General features: G+C 42.0%; 2 protein-coding genes across 8 annotated transcripts in view; one reads left to right on the top strand and one right to left on the bottom strand.

Annotated features, from left to right (window-relative positions):
* The first annotated feature begins 2,072 nt into the window (after nucleotides 1-2,072).
* On the top strand, nucleotides 2,073-21,686 carry arhgap22b (Rho GTPase activating protein 22b). 3 transcript variants are annotated; one of them, XM_088284589.1, is made up of 10 exons: nucleotides 2,073-2,201; nucleotides 7,245-7,444; nucleotides 11,154-11,241; nucleotides 15,748-15,876; nucleotides 17,021-17,228; nucleotides 17,305-17,437; nucleotides 17,499-17,572; nucleotides 17,656-17,777; nucleotides 18,494-19,493; nucleotides 20,109-21,686. In XM_088284589.1, exons 1-10 carry the CDS (start codon nucleotides 2,159-2,161, stop codon nucleotides 20,329-20,331), a joined length of 2,220 nt encoding a protein of 739 aa, XP_088140715.1. In that variant the 5' UTR covers nucleotides 2,073-2,158; the 3' UTR covers nucleotides 20,332-21,686. The 3 variants fall into 3 exon arrangements, with proteins under 3 accessions (XP_088140715.1, XP_088140716.1, XP_088140717.1); XM_088284590.1 differs by having other exon boundaries at nucleotides 20,161-21,686; XM_088284591.1 differs by lacking the exons at nucleotides 2,073-2,201; nucleotides 7,245-7,444; nucleotides 11,154-11,241 and adding an exon at nucleotides 13,434-13,725.
* A 414-nt stretch (nucleotides 21,687-22,100) lies between these two features.
* mapk8b (mitogen-activated protein kinase 8b) overlaps nucleotides 22,101-26,419 on the bottom strand; it is an 87,932-nt gene continuing 83,613 nt past the window's right edge. For 4 of the 5 annotated variants that reach the window (XM_088284593.1, XM_088284594.1, XM_088284597.1 and 1 more), the window contains 3 exons: nucleotides 26,276-26,339; nucleotides 25,564-25,641; nucleotides 22,101-25,221 (listed from right to left, as the gene is read on the bottom strand). In XM_088284593.1, the coding sequence (XP_088140719.1) occupies nucleotides 25,097-25,221; nucleotides 25,564-25,641; nucleotides 26,276-26,339 (267 nt within the window). In that variant the 3' untranslated portion in view covers nucleotides 22,101-25,096. Of the gene's footprint in view, nucleotides 25,227-25,563; nucleotides 25,642-26,275; nucleotides 26,340-26,419 lie in introns of all 5 variants that reach the window. The other variant, XM_088284595.1, reaches the window with a different exon arrangement.

Genomic DNA, 26,419 nt, shown 5'->3' on the forward strand with positions numbered 1-26,419 from the left:
AATTCCTGCTTCCCTCTTTGCTCTGTAATAAGAGCAGCTGTGGCCGCTCTGATTCAATTGCAGTGTAGGACTTATGGCTATTATCCAGTGTCGACTGGAGCAGGGAGACTGGCTGCTGCTGTGGCACAGCTGCGCCTGCAACAACACGAGAGAACTCACTTGAGGGTCGTAAATGTAGACATCTCACGAGCAAAAAACGCTGCGCAGGGGAGTCCGATTTATTTTTTATTTATTTTTTACTGACCAACTTGGAAGATTCTATTGATTTTTTTTTTTTTTTTGGACAATTCAGTAGTGTGTGTTCCCTAAATTTCACCCATCCATTATCCAAGCCGCTTCTAATGACGAGGGTCACGGGCCTGATCTGGTTTGCCAGCCAATCGCAGGGCACACATAGACAACGATTTGCACTCACAATCATACCTCGTGGACAATATGGAGTGTTCAATTAATCTGCCATGCATGTTTTTGGAATGTGAGAGGAAACCAGAGTACCCGGGGAAAAGCCACACAGGCACGGGCAGAACATGCAAACGCCACACAGGAAGGCAGGAGCCGGAATCTTACTCACTTCTGAACTGTGAGGCGGACATGCTAACCGTCCACTGTACCACCCACACTATTTATCATTCACAAATATATTGCATTGCAGTTGATGGACAGGAGGAGTCGAACACATGATAATAAATGTAGCAATTTGTACACTCAGACGGTTCATTAGGTACACATTGAACATAAAATAAAAAAAAAAAAGAGCTGTATTACAAATTTTGCCTTTTCAACCATACTCACTTTACAATATGTTCTTCAGCACCCCTTCAACCCTGACTTTTGTGTTAAGTAACCGAATTACGGGATGCATGTCAGTGGGTTATTGTGCTTGGCTTAATCAGACCACGACATCTAAAAGAAATCGGGGGTTTTCTTCAGATGCACGGTGGAGAAAATTATAAACAGTCCAAAAAAAGCTGTCGGTGTCTGTCAGACGTTTTCGTATAGAAAGCAAAAGATAAAAAGGCAGAAAAAAGCCTATTAGAAAACCAGAATGCTATTTGTGGTTTGAACAGAAGCATGTTGAATTGTGGCGGGTGTGTACTAACTCCCATTTAACACGAGGTTAAATATTAGTGGTTAATTCTGAACACGGCCAAATCGTGTGCACATTTGTGCAATAACACCTCAATTGTTTATTTTTACTGGCACTTCCAAAATTGAGTTGGAAGGGTGATAGCTCACATTGATGAGGGAAAAAATGTTCCTAAAAACCTGGCACTTGAACAGGGGTGTGTAGACTTTTTTTTTTTTTTTTTATATCAAATGGCAGAACGCAAAACTAAATTTTAATTTGTTTTGCCTCGAATGTCACAATCTATTTTAGTCGTAATATGTCAAACATAGATTGCAGCTCAAGGGGACAGGATGTTGTCAGAGCCATTTGGAACCATATTTTTCCTCCACTGTGTTTTCGGAGTTGTCCGTGTCTCATTGGATATTATGTTTAGAAACAGAAAGTAAAAATGGGAAAATGACGGATTATTTGATTTAAATTTAAAAATAGAAATGCCAAATTTAAAACACTTCAGTCAGGACGTCTAATAACAGTAGAATGATCTATTTTTAATCTCTAAAATGGAATATAGAATATAACGCGGGATTGGCAGGGGAGACGAGCTCGGAAAGTCTTAATTAGGTGGAGGCACCTGCCACATGACACATCCTCCCCCCTCTTCAATTCTCTTTCACTTTGAAATATTTCAAATTTGCAAAAATGCCCATTTAGGTCATTTGAACCTAAAGTCAGGATTGAATTTGATCTGCTATTTTTTTCTTCCAGTCAAAACGCTCCATCCACCCGAGGCGGATGCACCGCTATGAATAATGGAGTAGGGAGGGGTTGAGGCCACTAGCCGTGTGCATGGTACGAGAGTGAAAAAACACACACACACACACACACACAGGGTAGTTCCTCCCCATCCAGTCCCTCCCTCTTCCCTCGTTCCGTTCCCCTCCCTTGTGTTCCCAACCCCCAGCTGGCGGCCACACTGCAGAAGGTCAGAAAGAGGAGAGGGAGAGGAAGAGGAGGCTGAGGGAGAGACAGCCAGGGGCGGGGTGCTTGGATGTACACGAACATGCCGAGAGGAGAGCGTGCGGACAAGCCATGACAACCATGCTGAGTCCCAAGATCAGACAGACCAGAAGAGGTAGGACACGTTTGACGCTGACATTTATTTCTTCAACTTTCAAACAACCTCCTTGTTACTGATAGTCTGTTATTAACAGATGCTTGCCAGTGTAAAATCTGGTTGGAACCAAATGCATCTCGGGTTTCATCACCGCTACGAGCCTGCTGTCAGCTGGCGCAGACGCGCGTGTGTGCGTGCGCTCGATTAAAGGATGCGTTAATAAGCCCATGTGTGCATATGTGTCCACGTGTCCTCCCTTCCCTCCCAATTATTCATCTGGATGTGATTAAGATGTAATGAATAGCTCCCGATAATGGGAGAAGGATGCGGAAATCTATTCCTGGAGCGGCGTGAAATTGCGCCTAAAGAGGATTCATTGTGAATTTGCATATATTATCAGACAATAGGGATTGGTTCATGTGTGTTTTATGAATTGCCACATTAGCTGCTTGATTAGGATTTTTATATTGATGTCACATTTTGCATAGCTGTCCAAAAAAAAATTCCAAGATTAAACTGGGACTCCTTGACGAATTGCTGTAAAATGATCAGAATTGAAAACTGGTGAAAGAAAGCAACATGCATGATGCCAGGTTTTCCTAACCTTTATTGAGACAAGCAACAAAACGGCAATCTAACTCATCAATGGGTAGTTGGATCATGTTGAGATATATTTGTACAAAGTTAATTGACAAATAATAATTTCTGTAGAAATGACGTGAAATGCAACCATTTCCCACGGCACGACGGCACAAAACCTGCTCAACTCAAGCAAGCTAAATCATGCGCTTAACTGCCTTGACTCATTTGTAGCGTGGCATACACGTGACAGTAGTATTCAGATACGTACTCGGACCACCAAGCAACTTTTGATAAGGACACCACGCAGTACAATTTTTTGAGGTAAATATTAAGGAATATACTGCGTGTCATTTTTGTGGTGTGTCCTGCAAGCTCAGACATTTGCGTTCTCGGGCAAAAGTGACCATCAGCGTTCACTTGACCAACCGGGTCCAGTTTGAGCTCCGACAGCACAATTAGGTGAAACTGCTCGGAAACACGCAAATACATCGCGGCTAGGCTTCTCTCTTATCTCCTGTCGCTGTTTTAATTGCCAGCGTATAGGCTGCTTCCTTTCTCCCACAGCATCTATTCGATGCGCGTTACCATGGTTTTACGATCAAAGTCGTCGCGCTGACATTCTGCATGAATACCAGATGCGCCAACTGGCGGAATCCCTCCATGCCGAACGCACATATACAAGTGGAGATAACATACGACTGCATCGGTTCCACTCCGCTGCAGGTTCCACATACCATATATGATTGGCCACACCCTCGCAGCTTGTCAGCGGGCAGATTTAAACACACACACACACACACACAAACGGGATGGGTAATTTATCAACAGTGGTAAGCTTACTGCAAGTTCCGCGCTGATGCACCTGTAAGTCTGTCCGCCATAAATCACCAGCCAACGACGAGATTAATGGAATTAAATTCCTCCAGCATGCCTGCGCATCCTTGTAGATGTGTGTGTGGAACAAAGCGCATGTATGGTTTGATGGTGCGTGTCAGACGTAGTAAAAACCCTTCAAACCGTATTAATGAGCACTATAAAATGAAGTCAGACTGAGTGGAGTGATATTTATATATATATATATATTTTTTTTTTTTTTTCTTGAGTGTTTGTATGGGAAGCATGCATCATATGCGTGTCTTGTGTTTGAGTCACCAAAGCGGTGTGTGGAACGTTCTGTAGCATGAAAGGTCTTTTTTTGGTTACCTTATTTAGCACATGCACGGGAGGACAATAGTGACTAACTATATGTAGATCTTTTAAAACAAACCTGATTTTCCGATTCAAATCAGTTTTCATTTTACACTCCTAATATTTACCTTATGAGGTGTGCTTCATGGTCTGGCCTGTAAATGAAATTTGCTCATCATTAACCCATTGACTGCCATTGACGGATATAGTCGCCAAAAAAATACATTCATCCTACCTGGGCTGGCAGCTAAGGTAAGTTTTTAACACCTTTAGACTCATACTTGGTCCCACTTAAAATTGTGTAGTAAAACAATAATCAAAATATAATTTACGATATTTTATCAACAATACCAATAATATATCTATACAGTGAATCGGAAGAAGTAAAAGCATTTTAGAAAAATAATCTGATAAACGCATTGGTCACTTGACGTACAAATACCCCGATTTGGAGATATGAGCAGTCATCCCGCCAATTTCTGCTTTGACATAAGAGCAAAAAAAATTCAGTCACTCGAGCTTCAATGGAAGCATGCACTCAATAGAATTTTAATGGCTCAACACCATTTTTTTTTTAACCATCCTCCATGAAGGAGGACATAACACTCTAACAAATAAACAGATGGGCAAAATTCAAAATTAATCATAATTCATGCGGTACCAAACCATCCACTAGAAATGATTTTCGTGAAGAGAAACTAAGTGGATGAAAGGTTTACACGTCTCTTCCATTTTGAGCCAATCAGATCCATTTTTGGATGTGTGCCGCCTGCCGGAGTACTTATGCATGAAAGGGCCCATGAGGAAACTATGCATAAAATATAAGAGACGCACATCCATGCAGGTAGAGTAGTTGGCACAGAAAAGCCTCAAGGGTACTGTTTTAATACCCTTGACGATTACAGCTCGTCTCCGCCTGGCAACGGTATAAAATGTTACATTCGAGTCCAATAATTATCCTTATATGGACACATTAGTGTGCTGTAGGTTTTAGTGCATAAATTGACTTCCCCGGGAAGAAATTATGCTAAGCCCCTTGATGTGCCCTCTCCTAAAATGTCATTCATGACAAATGATAATCATGCGTCGCGTTCCAACAAATTGCAGTGGGTATGCATAAAGCAGGCTTTGACACGAAAGCTAAAGTGGCCAAGGAAAGTCTGAATCACGCTGAGCGCGAGGTTCAAATTGGAGCTTTGGCACTTTTCGACCCACCAAAAAAAAAAAAAAAAAAAAGAATAAATCCGTGACTCAAGCGTGAATCACAGACTCGTGTTCCACTCACTCACAGCTGACGTGTTAAACAGTGGAATGCTTTCATGCGAACATTGGCAAAGCAAGTACAGATGAAAATATACAATATTAGGGATTCATCCGGAGGATTTTGAAAAGCACAGCATAATAATTGTGAAATGGAAATCATTGACCAGGCATGCATCTTAAAACTGATTCTCAAGACATAATGTTGCAGCAGGAAATTTAGAAGAGCCAGTTGGACGATTTAGTCAATAAACATATTGTGACTATTGCCACACATTCCAAAATAGAAACGAGTCCGATGCAAAAACATATTCATAAACAATAAGTGTTTGCTCCTTTATGAGGATTTATGTGTCTGCATCAACAAAGCAATTTGTGATTTAGTTCAAAGCAGCGCCACAGGGAAGTACGAACTAGACCGCGTCGAAGGAAGACTAATGGAAGGATAAGCGTCATTAACGTAAAATATGACAACAGAGCTTCACTTAATCGATTACATTACGGCTGCGTCGTCCAGGAAAAATGAGAAAGTTCCAAGAAAGATGACAAAGCAGACTGGTGGCGAAAGCAGAGAAAAACTTCACCAAAAAAAAAAAAACCCAGTCGTAGTTTGACACTAAATGCCGAAGGGCCTGAAATACCCACCGAACAAATAAGGTGATCATGTGACCAGACTAGTGAGGCTGCTCTGGATGCCTAGCATACCGAGAACATTCTTCAATGTGACGTGTGTACGCTGAAATCAGTCAAGCCTCTGAGTGATGCAACGCCACAACTGTGTAGGCTTTATTTCTGAATATATATTCTAACGAGGCAATTAACCGTGACAGATCAAATGAATCAAACACGTCCCACCTTGGGGACAAGGTCAAAGAGCAATTAACTGATCTTCCATCTGCAAGGATCATGATCCCGATCAACATTTTTTTTTTTTTTTGAGGTAGTGCCTATAAAACATTATCCCCCTAGCTATATGTGTGCCCGAGGGGAAAAAAGCCCGAAATGAGACAATGAAATTGGATTGATTTACTTTTCCATTTCTCCACCCTCGTTTTCCTTCTGCACCACTGATCATATCTTGTGTGCACGTGCGCGCGCACAAGGAGGGAGGTCGTCTGCACAGTTGCGCTGTATAAATTATTCATGATCATTAAATTACATCGCCTTGTTTGCATAGCCCGTCACGAGGTTATACCCGTGCACAATAAATCCGTACGGCCGAGTTGTCAGCCGAATATCCCGCTAACTGGATCCCTGTGCCGCTATTGTGAACTTGTCTCAAGATAAGGGCAATGTGCGTTATCTCAGTCAGGGAAAGACGTTGGGAGTCGGGACGCGGCTCTACTGCCAGTCCCTTTGGTTTGAAACTGCCCTTGACTGAGCTCAGGTTTCACGCATTTGCTGAGAATGAGTCAGTCAGTCCCATGTGGTCTTATTATCTCAAGCCAAAGCCGTTTGCCTTTCTTTTGGCTCGTGGCGAGACAATAAGTCTCTCCCAAGGACCTTCCAAATGGAAGGCGTGGCGGGGGGTACAATCCCTGTCACCCCAGGCTACACGAGTGTGTGTGTGAGTGTGTGTGCTCGGACATTATTTGTGTTCTATTCATATTTGTGCCCGCCGCTGCCTCTGTATCTCATCTTGAGGTGTTCTAGCCCGGAGGGCAGAAGGTTGTGTGTTCCTGAGTGATGAGCAGCATACGCAATGAAAGATAACAGCGGAGGGTGAAAATGAAAAAAAAAAAAAAAAGGGAAAAGATGGCATGAGGCCAAGATGGATAATGGAATAGTCTAATCTTTGTCAACACAATTATTGACTAATCTGTAATTCAGTGGTGGGAAGTGTTACCGTATTTAAATAGAGATTATAGCTTTACTTTTTTTGACCATTTTTTTCAATTAATTTTGTCCCGTTATTTATTTTGAAAACAGAAAAAAATAGCCCTGTTACTTTTTTTTTTTTTTTTTTTTTTTAAATAATGTACTTTTTGCCACACTAGAAATTAAAATATTTGCGCGTGCGTGTGTGTGCAGCCAGGTCCAAGAGCATGGTGATGGGCGAGGTGACCCGAGGCTCTTGCCAGCCGGGCTCACCCAGCCTCCACGAGGGGGCGCTAAAGGCCGGCTGGCTGAAGAAGCAGCGCAGCATCATGAAAAATTGGCAACTGCGCTGGTTCGTGCTGCGCTCAGAGCAGCTCGACTTCTACAAAGACGAAGACGAAACCAAACCGCAGGTAATTGCAAAGCTCGACGCATGTTGAAGTTATTTCTCAGGCTTATTTTATGAGAAAATTGCTCGTTTGGTGGGTGGACTGCAGTTACGTCATTCACGCGTTCTGATTGGCTAACTAAACTGCGCTTGGACACCTAATTCTTGAGGCTCTTATTTGATTAAAGATGTCCGGAGTGTTTCTGACATTTTATCAACCGACAAAATTCCATGCGTGCATCTTTATTTGAGTGGTCGTTTTGTAATTCCAAATTAAATAAATGAAAAGATGAACAAATTAAATTTCATGAGAATAAATCTATTTCTGCGTTCACAGGACAACTATTGAAGATCTGAAGTTTTACTTTCATCATTTTAGACTACGTTTATTTCAATTACTAATAAATAACAGCAGCGATTTGATCGTCTCATCAAAAATATAAATCATGTTAGCAAGGTCTTGAGCTGTTCCGTCTTTTTTTTTCTGAAGATTTGAAATTTACCAATTCTCATAACATTACAACTTTTCCTGTAATATTCCTGGTAAAGGGAAAATAAATGTCTTTAACTAAATATTAGGGTTGGGACGATACACTTTTGTCACGATCCAATACGGACCCGATACTTGTGTGGTGATACTTAAATATTATAAAGTATTAACCTTAAAATTTGTATTGAAAAACAGAGGCGTGTGTTCCCAAACTCTTAACATAAGTGCCATTTGACATTTATTCAAGTCCCGATTGAAAAGTACAGAAACTGTTCCAGTAACTGTTCCTAACACACAAGAGTGAGAGATAGAAGGGAAAAAAACTGAGCTCAACTTTAAGGACTTCAAATGTTCCAAAAGAACATTATAGAACGTTTAAACATAACATAAAGTATCAAAACTCAATCAATGCATCGATACTTGGTATTGGCATAAAAAGTATCGCGATACATGGCATAATTAATTTTATTAATTATTTTATTCATTAATTACTATTTCCCCCCAGCCCTACTCAGTATGTAAAATAAGATACTTTGTCTATAGCATCTTTCCTTTGCCAACACATCCCTAAATGTTTGAGCCATGAAAAGATATCTTGCATAATAAAGTCTTTATAAACTGGATGATAACCCACTGGAGTTGTCCCTGGGCTTTCCATGCTACAACGAGGCCCTCGAAAGCAGCTGTGCCGGCACAAAGCCAAGCCAGCTGTCACATTAAACTTCCAAAAAATGTTTTACCTCGTTCTTCTGTCTTCTCTCCATGACGTGCATGCACTCATGGTTGACAACGAGGCGCTCTAAAGTGGCCACATTGTCGCTGCACATGACAATTGCGCTGGATTACGGTGCTAAAGTTCATATACAGTGAGGAATGACTCATAGAAAAATATTCATTCATCCATCTATCCATTATCCGAGCCACTTCAAAAACTGAAATGGTGATCTTTTTCAATCTCAAAATTCAATTCTTGTGTGTAAAAAAAAAAAAAAAAAAAAAAAAAAAAAACATAAGTGCAGTCAGATTCTTTTTGGATTTGCAAATATTTGCAGTAATTGATATCATAAATTCCCAATTAGCACCAAATAATGCATCTTATGAAAGAGGTTTTAACACCTATGGTGATGCCTCAAGAGTCAAGACACTCGTAAACTGGGAGTTCCGGTCTAAATGCATCTCATACGCACGGCATCGCACTTGGTTTCTTTCTCCATTAGCGCATCAACCGAAAAATATTTGCAAGAAAGATGCCTAATTGATTCGATTCCTTTCTCAATTTAAGACACCCGATTTGTGGCTGTGTGCTGACTCATCCTTTCCTTCTTTAATAACCACTTACAAGTAATGGAGTGGGCGTGTCACTTGACTGCATTCGCACGTGTCGGGGCGGGGTTAGCTGAATAGTCCTACAATGGCCTCACAAGAGGGGATGATGTCATCCGACAACAGAAACGGACAGCAGGTCCATCACACCATTTAAAACATAATCATCACTGAGTATTCCTGACTGAAACCTCGACACGTGTATTGATTTTTTTTTTTCCCCCTCCAAGTCCGGATGACTGCCGTTTATTTAATGTAGGCCATCTGCCATCACCGTCTTGTCCCTCACACACGCGTGCACAGAACACACACGACATAGGATGACATCTTGGACACATTGCATGTCTCTATTCTACAGGGACTAAATGACCGAGAGGGTCCGCGGAGTGCTTTTAATCCCAGTTTGCCAATATTCATCTGAGCTGTATTGATTTGCAAACCCTGATGCATTCAAGTCTTTGGCACGCCAGACATGAAATGAGCATACGTACATCTACTCAAGGAAATGAACACTCACACATTTACGCAACCTCCTCCTCTGAAGACAGGATGTGTGAGAAAGTGTCATCCCGCCTTAGTTCTCCCTCTAATCTTCTAATCGATAGGATATTTGAAACTGGGAGTGGTGCTCTGTGGGAGGAAGGGGAGAAGTTGGCTTATTGTCCACCTCCGTGCAAAGATGATCAAAAAAAATTAAATCAGAGGCCACGCTGACAATAGCTGGTATGGGGAAGGTACAATGAAAATCAATAAATTGACTTTAGCTTTTGGACAGAACAGAAAAAAATGTTTCTGGGCACAAAGTCACAAATCAGGTTATATTTTATTATTATTTTGAATTGATCGTTTTGATATGTGAGAAACTAAATTCATTTCAGACGACAGATCAGTTTCAGGCGGTTGTGTTTTCCGTCTGCAGTTTGAGTCTACAATGACCTGAGCAACTTTAAAAGTTCCAAAAACTGAGCCAATCCCTGATTGAACAAGCCCAAAGATAATAAAATGTGAACTTTTCCGTTTTGATAACGGTCTCGCCACTCACTTTGCGTTTGTTTGTGTTAAATCTTTCTGTACTCGCTGTTATCAGAGTGTGAAATGTACGCGAGCAAACCGTGTGGAAAAAGATACCTCTGACGGGAAAGGGAGAATTAATCGTGATCGGGTGTCGCAACCAGAATGATGACGGGCATTTATAGGCAAACCTGATTAAGATGGGCGTGTCAACATCAACTAGTTGGAGCTGAGCCTCCTTATGTCACGCAACTGGATTCAGATTAAAACGTGTCAAATTTAAAACCTGATTTCTGGCAAACCTGGATTAACCAGAATTGTGAAACAACGTCAACCTCAAAAACCAAGTTGATACTGACTCTACTTCTCTGACAGCATGATTTGTGTTCTCAGGTTACGTGTTGCCCTTTGTAAATCATTCATCCCCTGCTGTCTGTATCGTACTGAGCGCATAGCACCCTAGGGAGCCCACCCCCTCCCAGTCCATCCTCAAACCTTCAGTCCCCTAGTTGCAACTCTTCCCCTGCGCTCCCGCCTCTTCCATTTGTTGCCATGGCTACTAATGTTGGCGAGGCAATTTGCCAGCCTCGGCCGCCTGTTTGATGGAGGATGCCAGTCAGCGGATTAACGGGGCCGACCTACAGATGCTGGCATGTCTTCACAGCTCACTCGGTTTTAGTTGTCGCAGCTAAATGGGTATTGATCTTGATAATGTATTCTGATAATCCGTGTGGGTCCCCGTTCGGTTGCAAGATGGTTCTTATGATGACATGGGGTGTCGTTTCTCGAACTGCCACTTTCCTATCCTTTAAAATGAAATCAAATGCACAGCTATAATAAGAAGAAGAAAACTTATAACTGGCACGTTTTCTGTTCGTTTTGCTGAAGCTCGTTGTTTTGTGAATTTCAGGGCTGCATACCTCTGCAGGGTTGCCAGGTGAACGAGCTCACAGCCAACCCAGATGAACCGGGAAGACACCTTTTTGAGATCGTACCGGGTAAGATTCCTTCATTCACACAACAGGGGGCGCTGTTGCACAAGATTGCAGATCGTGACAGCAGCTTTCGAATCTCCCACTTCTTGAGAAAGTGGCAATGCTAATCCCGTTTCAACACTCCTAGTAGGCTATTTAACTTCATTTAATCACTAACAGAAACGACAATTTTGAAAAGCTGACCTCTCCTTCAACTCGCTCGTCCCCCCTCGCATATTTTGCTGTTTGCGCGTGCATTCTTTGCTTGAATTTGGTTCCGCAATTTTACGCACTTTTACTCCAGATCAATGCAAAACATTTTGATATGAAGTAATGAATGAGTTCCATGCAGACCATGAGTTGTTGTATCCGAGCACGGGGGCTGGATATATGTCGAGTACATTCTTGCGCCCTGTGGTACACCGTCTTCCAAGCAGTGTTTGCTTGGGGACCTCTCCTTGTGTTTAGAGTGGACGAGCAACTTGGGAGTGTCTTGTGTGTTTTGTTTATGGCCAGTCAACATTGCAGGAGGGTGTGAAGTCCAACGAGCCTCTTGCCGTGTCCACTGGGAAGTTTTTTTTTTTTTGCAAAATAAGAATTAATGATCGTGTAGTCAGTGTATCACGGTGAATTAAACACTAAGCCCAATGTCAAAAGATTTTTGATTCGGTCAATTGTGACGAAGACGCTTATGAAACATTGTTTAATTGACTTCCAACGCCATCTGTGTCCAATTTCACCATTTTCCAAATACGCTACGGCAGAGTCAAAGTTTCCGACTTTCAGACTTTGAACAATTCATTTCGCACGGCCTCAATTTAAAGCAGATGTATCTCGAGGTCGCCGTTTGTCAAATATGTAATTGTGGTTTGTACATACAGTATGTGGTGGGAAGACACCCCAGAAGTCTTGGTTTTGCTACTTTTGCAATAACGCTGAGTCATCATTTTTGGTATTAATGTGAAATTGTGTTCTGAAGCAAGAGCAAAGGCACTACGGTTTAATTCGGGTTAGCGTAATTCACAAGACCATTTTGAACTTATGAGTGTAATGCTCAATTAAAAATCTGCACATCTCTGATGCAACGCTGCTAACGGATCGCTGATGTGAGGCGCAGAGGAGAAATAACCGAACGTTGTCTCCCAAAGGAGCACGGCGACCTTGACATTTGACGCAACGCATTTGTATTTAATTTCTCCGTCCACATGCCTTGTTTGCAAGGTCACGGTCATTGTCGGAGTATCTTTGCAGACAAAGACCTGACGGCATTTCAGCAGCAACATAGTCGCAGTATTTTTTTTTTTTTCCGTTTGTGAGCTGAGGAGTCAAGCAAAGCTGATTCCTTCGTCACGCGCCTAAATTGGAACTGTGCTTGTTTGTATCAAAGCCTGGAGGCATACGGCGAACTGGGGAATTACTGGAATTTCTTTTCTTCTTTTTTTTTTTATTTAATAACAGCTGACTCAGGGCAGAAAGTTCTGTTGTGATGAGGTGAAGCAGCATCTGACAGCTGCATCGGCACAACTTCACTACTTGCTGGGTCTCAGAAAACCTCTTCCGGATTCTTTGACCTTTGTAGAATTAGTGTGCCGTCTGCACTACATCCTCACAGAGCCAAGCCTGACAATAAACTTGACTTTGAAATGTTCTTTCTCTGACACCCCTCAGCAACTGAGGCCTGATGTCGACATGTGGTCGTTTCATCAAAAACAGCCCTTATTTAGCACACTTATTGTCTTGTGCTTGCTTACCGTGCATGAAAGGAAAACATTTTCCGGGAGCTGATGCTGCCAAAAAAGCCTGACACGCATGCGCACGCCTATCTGAAAATAACATAGCACTTCAAATATCGGTTAGTGGGATCATAAACACTCAACTCGAAAGTAATTTGCATTATGTAAACTAGTCAGAGTAGAAGAACCCAAAGTCTGTGCAGATTATGTCACAGTCATTGATTGGCATTATCTGCTTCTTTTGTTCGTGTGCACACAAGTTTAGTTGGCAAAGATTGGAGGACAACCCATCTTCCAGCACACACAAGTGACAGAGACAGAGACAGAGACAGACAGAGAGAGAGAGAGAGAGAGACAGAGAGACACAGAGAGAGAGAGAGAGCGAGAGATCGAGACACAGAGAGAGAGAGAGAGAGAGAGAGAGAGACTCGTCACACCTCCTCCGTAGGGATTTACTTCTCCCCAGGGGGGCTGAGGGAAAGGACCTGCTGCCCACAATGCTCAATGGGCGAGACGGGAAGAAACCAGGCAATGAAAAGAAGGAATACATGGTTGTAGGAGTGGGACTCACTGGATGGCTTCTGTTTGTGTTTGGAAGCAAGCATGCCTCACTGGCAGCTCCCGGCGTAGTGATCTGCTCCCAAGCGGAGGCGAGGGCGCTCCATGCTGCAGGCTTTTAGGAGCAAAGAGAGCCCCTGAGCCAGTAGCAGTTCTGGTCTGAACATGGGGCCGGTTTGCTGTAAACCGGACGTGCTGAAGAAGCAACATCCCCAAGGTAACAGGAAGCAGATGCTGGAGCTTTTTTAACTAGAGTGGTAAAGAGTCAAGAGAGGCAGCTCTTCACTCTATGTAAACTAACTTGCAACTTTGTCAAATAGAATAGAAGAACTAGCTGCTCTACTCGGTTGCATGTTGTTTGTTGATAGAAATTCAATGGGGAGCAGGTGGGGGGGGGGGGGGTATATTCCCCAGAAAATCAAATTTCATCATGTGCAAACTGATGCAATATTCAAAGAAAAGTGTTACAAGGACACTTTACTAAATGCTGTTGTGATTCATGCTGTCACTTCATTTGGCGCTTGCAAACTTTTTATAGAAAATGAAACTTGCAGTGATGTGAACCACAACTTGGTCCCTCATAGGTTGAGGAGCTTCATCACAGCTAAGAATGAGAAGAATAAATGCGGCGCGCAAACATTAGCGCAACGCCTCATAGTCAAGGCAGTCTTATATTTCTGAGGCCTGGCGCTCACCGAGTGACATGGCCGAATTCAACTGATATGGACAATTGCGATGGAATAATGGTCTGCGACTCACACGCGTGCACCTGACGATTGACCCTTGTACACACACCGCAACGGTAAAACATCAGCTCTTAGCGGCTGTGACTATATTAGAATATAAAGGCCACTAAATCACAGAGAACAAAGCAGAGGCTGTTGAAATGATGGCCTGTACATATCGATGACAGAGACTCCCCATGCTTCGCTTTTTAACCACAGGACCGTATGGAATTACAAATATAGTGACATATTATTGTAAATAATACATATTTCAGATATTCCAGTAAGCTCAAATGTCTGTCAGCTGCCATGTAGAGACACCGCAATAGGTTCCATCACTTAAAGCAGCGCTCATCTTGGAAACCGTGTCTAGAAAGCCCGCAGTCAGTGTTATCTTAATTAGCTCCTACAGGCATCTTTGGACTTTATTAGATCCATTCACTTCAGGCTGAGATGCTGTGGTGATTTTTGGCGTCTGCTGGCTTTGGGTGCATTGATTTTGTGGAGGCGCTCTCTGTCTGTGTGTGTTATCAGGACATGATTCTGTGGAGTGGAATCAAAAGATGGCCAGGCTCCTTCATGTCTGTGTCTTTACATTTAGAGTCTCTTCATTTAAAGTTATCTCAGTTGTGCAGACATACCCACGGGGTGTCTGTCGCGCTAATCCATAGCTCCCACACTGTATTGGTTCACCATTCCAAGTGCACATATGAAAAGACATCATGATGGTGTGAGTTTGCAAAGCTGGGTGACAATAGCATTTCGCTTTATGGCACCTCTGTTTATATTTGGACTCCCCTCTCACAGCTAAATGCCTACGAACACAATGACTGAATCTAGTCACACCACCATGCCACAGTTATTAAAGTGCACTTTTGATTAAAATGTTTTTTTTAATATAGGGTGGATTTGTTGTTCGTGCCAATTTTTTATTTGCTTTATTGTATGATTCAGTCGATGATGTCCTGCGATATGATCGTGACCTTGATTATATAAGTTAAATAAAAACAAAACAAAACAAAACCTAAGTATTTATCTAGTCAAAGGCACATGAGACATTCTGCTCACTAAAATCCGCCGGCTTGTTAGAGCAACTCCTGAATTAAACTAATAGAGCTATGCTGCCATCTAGCGGTAAGAAACATTCATAGCACGTTTGTTGGCAGACGACCGTCAGTTTTTTTTTTGTTTTTTGTTTTTACATTACATTACATATTTTCGACCGCAAAATAAGCACATTAGTTATTTTTAATTCAGTTTGGCTGATTTATGCTTCACACCTGTGACAACAACCAGTTTGAATATACTGCGAAATGGGTAATTCCAGTTTTACAGTAGCAACAAAAGAAAAATGGGGGAGGATTATATATAAATATATATATATATATACATATATATATTAGACCATTAGCTAGAATGATAATGTACATATACTTTATATGTAAATACCCCCAACAGTCGCATCCGTACTCCTTATATAACCCAATGTTCATTAACCTGTTGTGTGTTTGCAGGTGGAACAGGGGAGAAAGACCGCGCGCCAATCAGCCATGAATCCTTCCTACTCATGGCCAACTCCCAAACAGACATGGATGACTGGGTCAAGGCCATAAGGCGGGTCATCTGGGCACCGTTTGGGGGAGGTAAAGCCAAAGCTTTAACTGTCAGGATGGCAAGCCTCATTGCTAAACAAGTGCAATATGAATATAGGTTTGTTGATAGTACAGGTGTCCATAGAAATTGCTAAAAATTGTCGGTGATTCCTTTCTTTGTGCTACATGGCCAGAAGAGCTCTTTTTAATTGTACTAGTTTCACCCAAAATCTTTGGATTAAACAGTGGCACACAAAAAGGCTGCGTTAAATGTCGCCTGAATGGAATAGATAATCCAACCGTATCACATTTAAACGGCTGCCATATTCCTCTACAATTTCATACTTTGTCTCGCCTGGGCCATATTTTAAAAACCCCCCCTCTGAGTCTCACAGGGCGTGTCCTAGTTGTCTGTCCAGAATAAATCTGTCACCGACTACAGAAGCTGTCTTTAACAGCAGCACTAAAAAAAAAAAAAATAAAAAAATAAAAAATTGCTCACATTCCATCTGCACTACTTTGTGCTTCAGTGTTCTGAGTTCGAGCGAGCAACTACTCGTGCACTAGCAGACTCAAATGCCAGAACTGGAATAGTTCTACTAACTTGGTAAAAATGCAGCTTTGTAAAGGACGAGAATCACACACTGCTGTGGTGCAGACCCTGCTCCGTCAAGAAGCACCATCAGTCGATCACGGCGAGCCGGCAGCCAGCGGCGACTGTTGCGGCCGAGCAACAAGTCCCACTGATGGACCATCCATCAGTGCCTGATGTAGCGATTGATTTTATTTTCAAGCAAACCTCTTGAACGGGGGCGCTATTGCAAACTAATGTGTTTAGCTATTGAAGACCAATCACCAATGATTTGTTGCACTCGTGTTGTACGGTGCTTGGGCGCAACAAACCGCTTCTATGGAGACAACTGAATATACTTCATGCATGTGTTTGCTTTGCTTTTTGATGGTTAAATAATACTGTAATTGATTTTGCAGCTCTGCAAGTAACTGACTCCCCCCCCCCCCAAAAAAAAAACACACGATGGTGGCAAAGCTCTACTTATGTCTAAATGGAACTCCTCAACTAACTTCAACACAGTTCCTTGATAGCACAAAGATAACGGAGAATAGAAACCGATGAAGTAATTTTGATTTAAACTTTTCTCCAGTGGATACTTTAGCGTCCTTTTTTTTCCTTCAGGGATATTCGGCCAGCGATTAGAAGACACGGTGCAGTATGAGAAGAAGTTTGGCCCCCGGCTGGCCCCGCTACTGGTGGAGCAGTGTGTGGATTTTATCAGAGAGAGGGGCTTGGATGAGGAGGGTCTCTTCCGAATGCCGGGCCAGGCCAACCTGGTCAAAGATCTGCAGGAGGCCTTCGACTGTGGCGACAAGCCTCTTTTTGACAGGTAGTTCACATCGAGTGATTGCAAAAAAAAAGCGCAGAAACACAAGGCATGCGTTTTTTTGGTGAATTCCCCGCAGCAACACGGACGTTCACACTGTGGCATCCCTGCTCAAGTTGTACCTGCGAGAGCTGCCCGAGCCTGTCATTCCCTTCAGCAAATATGAAGACTTCCTAACATGCGCACAGCTTTTGGCCAAAGATGAGGAGGAGGTATGCGCGCACGTCATTGCTTCTTTAGTTTCGGTCTTTAAACGTGCTTGCGTTTCGGCAGGGGGTTCAGCAGCTCGGCAAGCAAGTTAACACACTACCTCTGTCTAACTACAATCTCCTCAAGTACATATGCAAGTAGGTTTTGACATTGGATGAAAATTCCCATCACGACAAGTGCTGATGTGATATATGATATAACTTACAACTTTCCTTTCTAGATTCCTCGATGAAGTCCAATCTCACTGTAATGAAAACAAGATGAGCGTCCAAAACCTCGCCACAGTGTTTGGGCCCAATATCCTTCGACCCAAGATGGAAGACCCGGTCACTATCATGGAAGGTACGATACGCAAAGAATGATCAGCAATTCCATTTCATTAAAAAAATAATTTGAGGGTGAAAATATACATTTAGGAAAAGGCCAACGTCAGATGTGGTTTATGGAAGGAAACTTGTACATTACAATTTAACATTGCATTTTTTTTCTAATGCAGTGATTCCTAATCGCTGTGTAGCCAAATAATCAGGTGTTCCACAGGAAATCTTATTTCACTTAATTGATCTGAAAATTATTAAGACCCTAGACTGCATTTAATCAATCGCTTGTATCATCTTTGTATTTATCTAGACAAGTCCGGATTTCAGTAAGTAAACCTGCGAGTAAATTAATACGAGTATCATTATTTCCGTATATTTTTCGATGCCATTTTTGTTTTGGTGGTGTGCATTGGGATTTTTCTAATGCAAAATTGGCTTAATAAGCAGCCGCTTAAAAGAACCGGCAATGACATAATTATCGCATTTGAAAACACAAATTATTTATTCCCAAGCCTCCCCCTTTAAAAAAAAATTGAAAAATTGTTGAGCAATTACTTAGTGATAAGTTGACATATATATGTATACACATACATGTATACATACATATACACACATATATATATACATATACATACATATACACATATATATACATGTATATATACACGTGTATATACGTATATATACATATATATATATAAATAGCATTTAGAACTGAATGTGATCCATTTTCCCTAGGTACCTCTTTAGTGCAGCACCTAATGACGGTCCTTATCAGGGAACACAAGCGTTTGTATTCAGGGAGGGCCCAAGAAGACCTCACTGCACCCCAAGCGGAGCATCAGCTCCTCAATCGTAGCCTTGGTGCCTGGATCTCTGAAGAGGACCTGCACAGCTGCCCCGTCTCCAACCCAGAACAAGAACTGATCTGCAGTGCCTCGACACTCGAAGCCAAACTCTGCGCCGCCGTCACTCCTACGCAGAGCCCCAATCCCGGACCGAAATTGGGGTCTTCGTCGGCAAAGGGGGAGACGGTTGTGAGCCCGAGTAAACAAGCCAAGAGCATCCCCTCGTGGAAGTACTCGTTTAAAAGCTCCTCAACGCCTCGCTCTCAGCCGCAGCCGAAGCAGAGCAGCTCGGTGGCGGAACCGAGCGCCGTGTCTTCTGGCGGGGGAGGAGGAGGAAGCAGTAACTGGCTGATGAACGGTTTGTCCTCCTTGAGAGGGCACAGACGTACCTCCTCAGGTGAAAGGTCAGCCCGAGACCGTGATTCATCGGGGTCCTCGCAAAGACTCTCCACCTATGACAACGTCACCTCCTCGTCCAGCATGGGCAGCGTGCAGAGTGTAGGCAGCACTCCTTGGTCCACCTCTTCCTGTGAGATCTCAGTGCCAGACTCAGGGAGCGGCGATCCTTCAGCTCACCACAACTGCGGAGCGGCGGGCAACGGTGGGGACAAGGGGGAGTGGACGGAGAGTCAGAGGGAGCCGGAGAGAGGACGAGACGAGGGGACGGCCACGGAGCCAAGCTCTGAGCAGGACAGCTGCGAGGCGATGGAGCTGTGCAGCAGCAGCGCGGCTTGCAGCGAGAACGGAAACGTGAGCATGGGAGCTGGCGTTCCGTCCATCATCATGTCTGACGACGGAGACGGAACCAACGTCGCACTGAGCAGTCTGGTCGAGGGACTCAAGGACGAGCTCAGGAAGCAGAAGGCGGCCTACGAGGTCAGGATCCAAAAGTGAGTATACGCCAAGTGAAGACTTATGGAAAGCTATTTTTTTTTTTATAGAAATAAATAAAAAAACAAAAACAAAAAAAAAAAAACATTGGCTTGATTAAAATTGGTTAACCAATTATATCCTTCGGGTTAGGGTTTTTCATCTGGAACTGGGGCAATAGTGGAGTAGAGGGAATTATGAACAGTTCCAAATACCAGTTACAACACATTGCAGCTTCTGGTGCAAAGGAAAAATTCAGGTCAATCTGAAGTACCTTAAATGGTGAAAGATGTGTGCCAAATTCTATTTAACTCAAGTTGGAATGTAATTGGTGAGATCTTAACACAGCCACAGCTCAGTTATAAAAAAAAAGGGGTGTGAACACTTGTGCAACTACACTACCTCACTACTTCCCTTTTCGAAAATATTTGCATTGCACAGGTTAAAGGTCACATTGACGGCGGTGAAAGTTTTAAAATGAGCTATCTTGGTCTCATTCTCTACATTGCAAAAACCTGGCATTTGAAAAGGGGTGTGTGGACTTTTTATATCTATCGTAGGTTGATATAGGGCGGTAATTTAGATAGTAGTGTCTCAAAACACAAGTGATGGCGCGATTGTATGGCCATGTACAGGTTGGAGGACTCCAGTGCTGCCCTGTGTGCTCACATGGAGCGTTTGGAACAGGAGATGGAGCAGGAGAAGAAGCGGCAGCGCATGCTGGAGATCAAACTGCGCAACTCGGAGCGAGCTCGGGAGGACGCCGAGAACCGCAACAAACTCCTGGAGAAGGAGATGGAGGACTTTTTTTCCACCCTGGGAGATCTTACCATGAGTACAAGGACCAGTGATATTTGACCCGAGGACGATGTCAGGGTTCGTTTTAGAAAAGGGCTCACGGCAATCCTCGATGCCGCAAGACGTTCGGCCATGTTTGTGTGCATTGAAGAGAAACACAGGAGGAAACGGGGCCAGACTGAGGCGTGGTGAGTGCAGCGCGCTGTTTGGTATGCTTCACATGAAACATAAATGCAATCACTGAGCACTGACCAATGTGAGCAAACTGTAGCAAGTCAAATGATGAATGAATGCAACATGTGTCTCTGCTGTGTGTTCGCTAAATATTAAGAAACAGTAAACCCCCGCAATCCCCATTCAAGTGGAATAGGGACCAAGTCCTGTTGAGGAATTGATGCCCCCCTCAAAAAGACGTTTGAAACTGCTCATATTAATGTTAAACTGTAAATAATTCCATAAAGTACGATCTTGAAAAAAATTAGTAACACCTAATCCAATTGTCACTCAAAAATGAGACCTCTGTTGTTTATCAACTTGAGCGCTTTTAAAAATTACTCAGCAGGGCAAAAACATGCGGCGGAGACTCTCCATAATCTCCGCTAACAACCCAGGCTAAATTTGGCTCCTCCACAATATACAAAGATCTTAAAACAGTCAAGTATCACTTCTGCATCCCTGACAGCAATTACTACTTTCCTATTAGCTAGGGATTTGGCGGCATATAAGGTGTGACAGAAAGAGCACAAGAAGGCTTTGAATAGTTGATAAGTACTACAGAAATAAACGTGAATTTGCGAATTGACGTTAGTTCACTTTAGTCCCAAAATGTGTTGCTTAATTAATTTTTTTTTTCAAATAACAATGAAGGTAAGAAATAGTTATTGTACTTAAGTTGCCAGTAAAATGAGAAACGTTTGCCCTCAGGCTTATGCGGTGCCTCTCTAGTCACTTGACTGACAGGTCATCCCTTCAGTGTGTTGTGGTTTCAAACAAAGGCCAGTTCAAAGTGCGTCTGACCTGCCGGCCATGTTGACTTTGGCGCATGAAGCTCAACACTGCCCTTCATGAAACAATGCTATTTCCTGCTTGTGCCTTCAGGGAAGTCCTTTTAAATACTAAAATGGAAAAAAAATAAAATAAAAGAAAAAGATTGGCTAGCTTGGGTAGGCTCCCACTAGAACACAATGTTGCGTTAACTCGTGAAAATGTCGACAGAAGTGCTGATGACCAATAACTTAGAAGGTGCCAATTATCGTGAAAGTCATTTTGAATGGAAAGAATGTAACCTCATTGTAGTGAATGTAATCGTGTTTGATGAAGCCAGCCTGAGAGGAAATGCACTGGTCAGCGCTTCCTCCATTCTGTGTCTTGGACTAACTCTCTCGGGAAGAAAATAAAGCTTGTGCATATTTGTACTGTATTTGTACTGCATGCTGATTTAAAAAAAAAAAAAAAAATGACTCAACAAAAAGGGCCCAACAATGTAAATGTGCTTAAGAACCATGTGGCTGTTCTTTATTTCAAATATAATATTTTATAAGCAAATGGTTAGGTTTCTTATTGCACAGGAATGTCCCCTGAAAGACTACTACCAAGTTATTTTCCTCTTCTGTGTGTATGTACACGTATGTCACGCCTAAGCCTAAACGTCTTCATGGGTCAATGGTGCTTTTTATTTATTTGGATATACATGATTTTAATGAATGGACACGTGTGGAGAATAAAAATTGACATCAAGTCAATCGAAGATGGTGAATTTGTATGAAACTTCATTAGCGGGAATTGTAACCATGTGACCAGTGTGGAAAGAAAATGACGTAACCATTAACCAAAGTGTATTCTTTTATTCGTAGTACACATTTTTTTTTTTGTTCTTCCATTGTATTGAGTTGAAGAGGAGGCATCATGAGATCCCAGTGCGTGTTTTACTACTCGGGAATTCTTGGAACTACTTTGCTTTCTTGGCTGGAGTCACTCGCAAACATGTCCAAACCAGCACCGTACATATATGATATGATTATTATTATTATGAACATTATTTGTCTTACCACAGCCGAAAATCTGTCAGGCGGGTAAGGCCGAAGACTTAAAATGGATCTTATTCATATGAAAAAAATCCAAATAAAAAAATTGGGGATTTGACAGTACCAACACGTTTGATTACCTTCAGGCGACGCTTACAGAGCACATTTTGCTGAAGGTATTGCACATTGAAGTTTGAAAACAACAACACCAACAAAGAAAATACATAGGACTCTCATCTCACTGGTAGGTGAACTTTACATTATGTACAAAATCTGTGGAAAGCGACACCAATCCGCCCCCCCCCCACCCCTCAGTCAAATAAATAAATAATAATGGAATCTGTTATTCACATGTCTTGTCAAGCAGGCGAGCGACGACGACGCAGGAAGTGGCAGAAATTCAGCGTGAGGTAGTTCATCAAAGTTGACATAAGTGATTCGGGGAAAGCGGGGACCGGAAACCGAAGGGATTTTCATTTGAAAAGCCGCGTGGGGGGTGGGGCGAACGAAGAGCATTTTGAAAAAAAAAAAAAAAAAAATATTGATTGTTTTCAGTTTGGGATGAAAAAGAGCAAAGCACACCGTGCGATTATGACAGCACCGATTCCGCGTTGGCAATGTGAACTTCATCTTGGATTGCACCATGTAAACCGCTTGAGGTCCGAAGGGTGGAAAACTTGCAATTGGTAACTCGGAGAGTTCACTGCAGCCCGTTAACTAAGCTATTTACGTGCGTATATTATTGTAGGTTACTGATCGGCTATGCTGCGTGACAACTTGCGTATAAATTTGGCTAACATCAGTATTGTCGTAAACTTTCGCACCCCTGCACAAGTAATACCCGATGGCTACATGACTGGTGAGGGCGCAGTTGAGTAATATGAAATACATTTATTAATTTAATAGAGAGTAATGTGTAAAAGGTAATATTTTTTTTTCCCAATTCAAAATGTGAAACAGATTCACTTCACAGAGGAAAATATTTAATGTAGTGTAATTTAAATAATTTACAATCCCAAATTCACAATCTCTAAATAATTTTATATTCACATTAGGTAGTAATTGGCTTTCAGAAAAAGTATTTTCTTATGTATATAATTGAACAAAAAAAAAAAAACACATGAACCTTTCTGTCATCTCTTTTAATTTAGAGGCAAATAAAAATCAATATTTTTCATTGATTTGTAAATTATTTTTTTTATATGAACAGCAACTAATTTGGGACATTTTCATATCAAATAACAACTCGGAGATATGCTTTCTACTGTTTGTTGGTATTATTGTAGATTGCACAAAATATTCAAAGCGTTTGCTGGTACAACCCAACGTGAAGTTACAATTGTTTTTTTATTTTTATCATTATAGGAACCATTCATACAGTAGTTCTTGACATATTTAACAAACGACCACAATGCCAAGACAGCATAGAGCAAATAGCTACAATGTATGTATTAGAAGAGGCGACTTTCGTTTCTATCATGTTTACTGCGCGTTTCAAAAAATTAAAGACATTAACAATGAAAAAAAAAATGTGGACACGCCTCCACATGAAAACATCCTCGCTCTTTATCTATGCAAACTATTCCAGCATCATTTTTTTTTTCTCCCTGCTAATATCATAAAAGTTCTCCTTTATCTCTCGTGTTGTATAGCCCAACCTGGAAAAAAAAATAAAGGGGGCCTGTTGTAATGCCAGTTGTAAAACTTTGATGAAAGACCTTGGTGACACTGCCTGCCTCAGACATAATCGTCACCTACAGTGTCCCTCGAGGGTCAAAATGAAAAAGTAAAATAAAATACACAAATGCATTCCCCCTCCCTTGTAGTGGTTCTTGATGGAAACTACTGTTACCTGTCTAGATTCCTTCAAAACAACACAAATGACTCGTTACAGTACAACAGGCACTTTTCTCTTGAGTACAAACACTTCAAACGACAACATTATTGCATAAAGTAAGAACTGTTTGCTTTCCTCTAAATATTTTTTTTTTTTTCATGTGCTGCTGTTTGAACATGCAACTTTTGCGCCTCGGCCTCGTTTTCTCCGCAGCCGCCCGAAGGGACGTCATGAACGCACAACTGTATTAAAAGTTACTAATAACGGGATGATTCTTTTCCCCCCCCACATCCTTTCATCCAAAAAAAAAATAATAATTCAAAAACTTAACACTTGCATCATTAGCTCAGGTAAACCTTTCAACGGAAACATTCTCACATCTCACATTTCCACCTATCTTAGTGTAAGTTCATCTACACACCCTCCATTCGAATGCATTGGAACCTCAAAAGTGGGACAATATTCTGAGGAAATACGGCCGTGAAATTACCTAACGTTAAGATCCTTGAACATTTCAATTTTTCTTTGACTTTTTAACACCACCATATATATATATATATATATATATATATATATATATATATATATATATATATATATATATATGTAATTAAGAGGTTCCACTTAGACAAAACAACATTCTTAAAGCCTTGAATCGTTGTGTAAGACAGAGGAGGGGCATTGTCAATTAATTATCAACTATCTAGTGTGTAAACTGTACAAGTCATTGGACGTTTACATGACAGCTTGTCAGAGCAGTAGCTTACAGGCTTTGCACACACATTTAGGTCGCCACAGTTGGTGCGTTACTCACCGTGTCGTAGTGAAATTGTTAAAATTGTCTCTTACCTTGAGATTGTTTACTCTAAAGAACATCAAAAAACAAACAAACAAAAAAAAAAAAAAAACTAATTTGTCTTTTGAGACGGTGAGGACCAAGAGGAAGAGGAGGCGCACGAGATGGTCACCGGCAGCGGCCCAGCGCGCCGCCCGTTTCCGTGTCTGTGGATGTGGAGGCAACATGGGCAGGGGGGCGGCCGGAGGGGGGCTGCTGGTGCTGCTCCGGTGGGTCGCTGCTCACTGTTGCACCTGTGCTATGGCAAAGAGGGGACAAAATGCAGGGTCAGAACTAGCTAGGAGTGCTCCGCGTACAGCATTAGGCGACAGAACATTGCCGGGAATGACGAAAATCTGCAAGTGGGCTTGATTGACGTCAACCTATTGAGGGGGCTCTATAGGTTGACGGCAAAGCACTACCTTTTTCCAAACTAAACTTTTTTTATTCACTTATACATTGTTCCTAGATACCAAGGTGCCACAAGATGGCATCGAAATGAAAAACACTAAAAAATCTGCAAGTGTGGGGGAAGATTAATTGACAAAAGGCCAATACAATCAGCTGTAATGTAGATCAAGTACATTAACACTAACCAATGGACGCAGGCTGTCCTCTGATGACACAATTTTTTGTCCTTTCCTCCCAGTCCAAGACTTCTTTGTATATCAACTCTGGAAGGAGAAATAAAAAAAAAAAACATTCACAATCGATCGCACAATCCTTTTCAGTACAATACATTGAAGCAATTTGCTGCATAGTTGAGCCATGCAGTGTGATGGTTCAGTTTACTTAGTTAAATTGTACATTTATCAAGTGATATATTTCCAATAGGAAGGACTTATTTTCTTATCTGTGACGGAAAACATCTCTATTAGGAGAACAAAAGCAATTTTTTTGGTATCGGGAGATAGCTATTTTGATGAAAATGTGTTAAGACACCTGGGTTATAAAAAAAAAAAAAAAAATTAAAAAAAAAAAACATTCCTTCTCCAAATTGTGGCGCAATACAAAACTCACTCACAGTGTTTTTCGCAAGGCATATTGCCTCTGGAAGTGGCAACATTTAAAGTCACGCTCTGAAGCAATTTTTTCTGCTCAGCGAGGAGGTGGGGGTGGGGGGATATTCCGGGGAAGATGCCGACATTTGAGCATAATCCCCCGCAGAAGGGCAAAGTGGGTAAACAAGCAACAGTTAGGGATAACGCTACGAAAATGCTCTTATGTAATGAAGCACAGCGCTAAAAGCTAAGCCTCGGCAGCAGCCCGTCAAAGGGCGGAGAAAACACCGACGGGACGTTTTCCTACCTTTCCACTCCTCTACCGTGTGCTCCCGCTCATCCAGCTGCTTGTCTGTGATTGCCGGTGGAGGCTAAAACAAGATTGATGGAATTTCAAACACACTCTGATAACATGGCTGAGAATGACGGGGGTGGAGGCGTGATTTTTGGG

The sequence above is a fragment of the Idiotropiscis lumnitzeri genome, chromosome 20 (genome assembly GCF_059441095.1).
Source record: "Idiotropiscis lumnitzeri isolate Australia: NSW breed Sydney's pygmy pipehorse chromosome 20, RoL_Ilum_1.0, whole genome shotgun sequence".
Lineage (NCBI taxonomy): Eukaryota > Metazoa > Chordata > Actinopteri > Syngnathiformes > Syngnathidae > Idiotropiscis > Idiotropiscis lumnitzeri.

Bases quoted from the DNA above. Each gene is read 5' to 3' on its own strand.
- arhgap22b (XM_088284589.1), top strand. From the start codon at position 2,159: ATGACAACCATGCTGAGTCCCAAGATCAGACAGACCAGAAGAG. The intron at 17,573-17,655 runs GTAGGTTTTGAC...TTTCCTTTCTAG, and splicing joins CTCCTCAAGTACATATGCAA to ATTCCTCGATGAAGTCCAAT. The intron at 19,494-20,108 runs GTGAGTATACGC...GGCCATGTACAG, and splicing joins TACGAGGTCAGGATCCAAAA to GTTGGAGGACTCCAGTGCTG.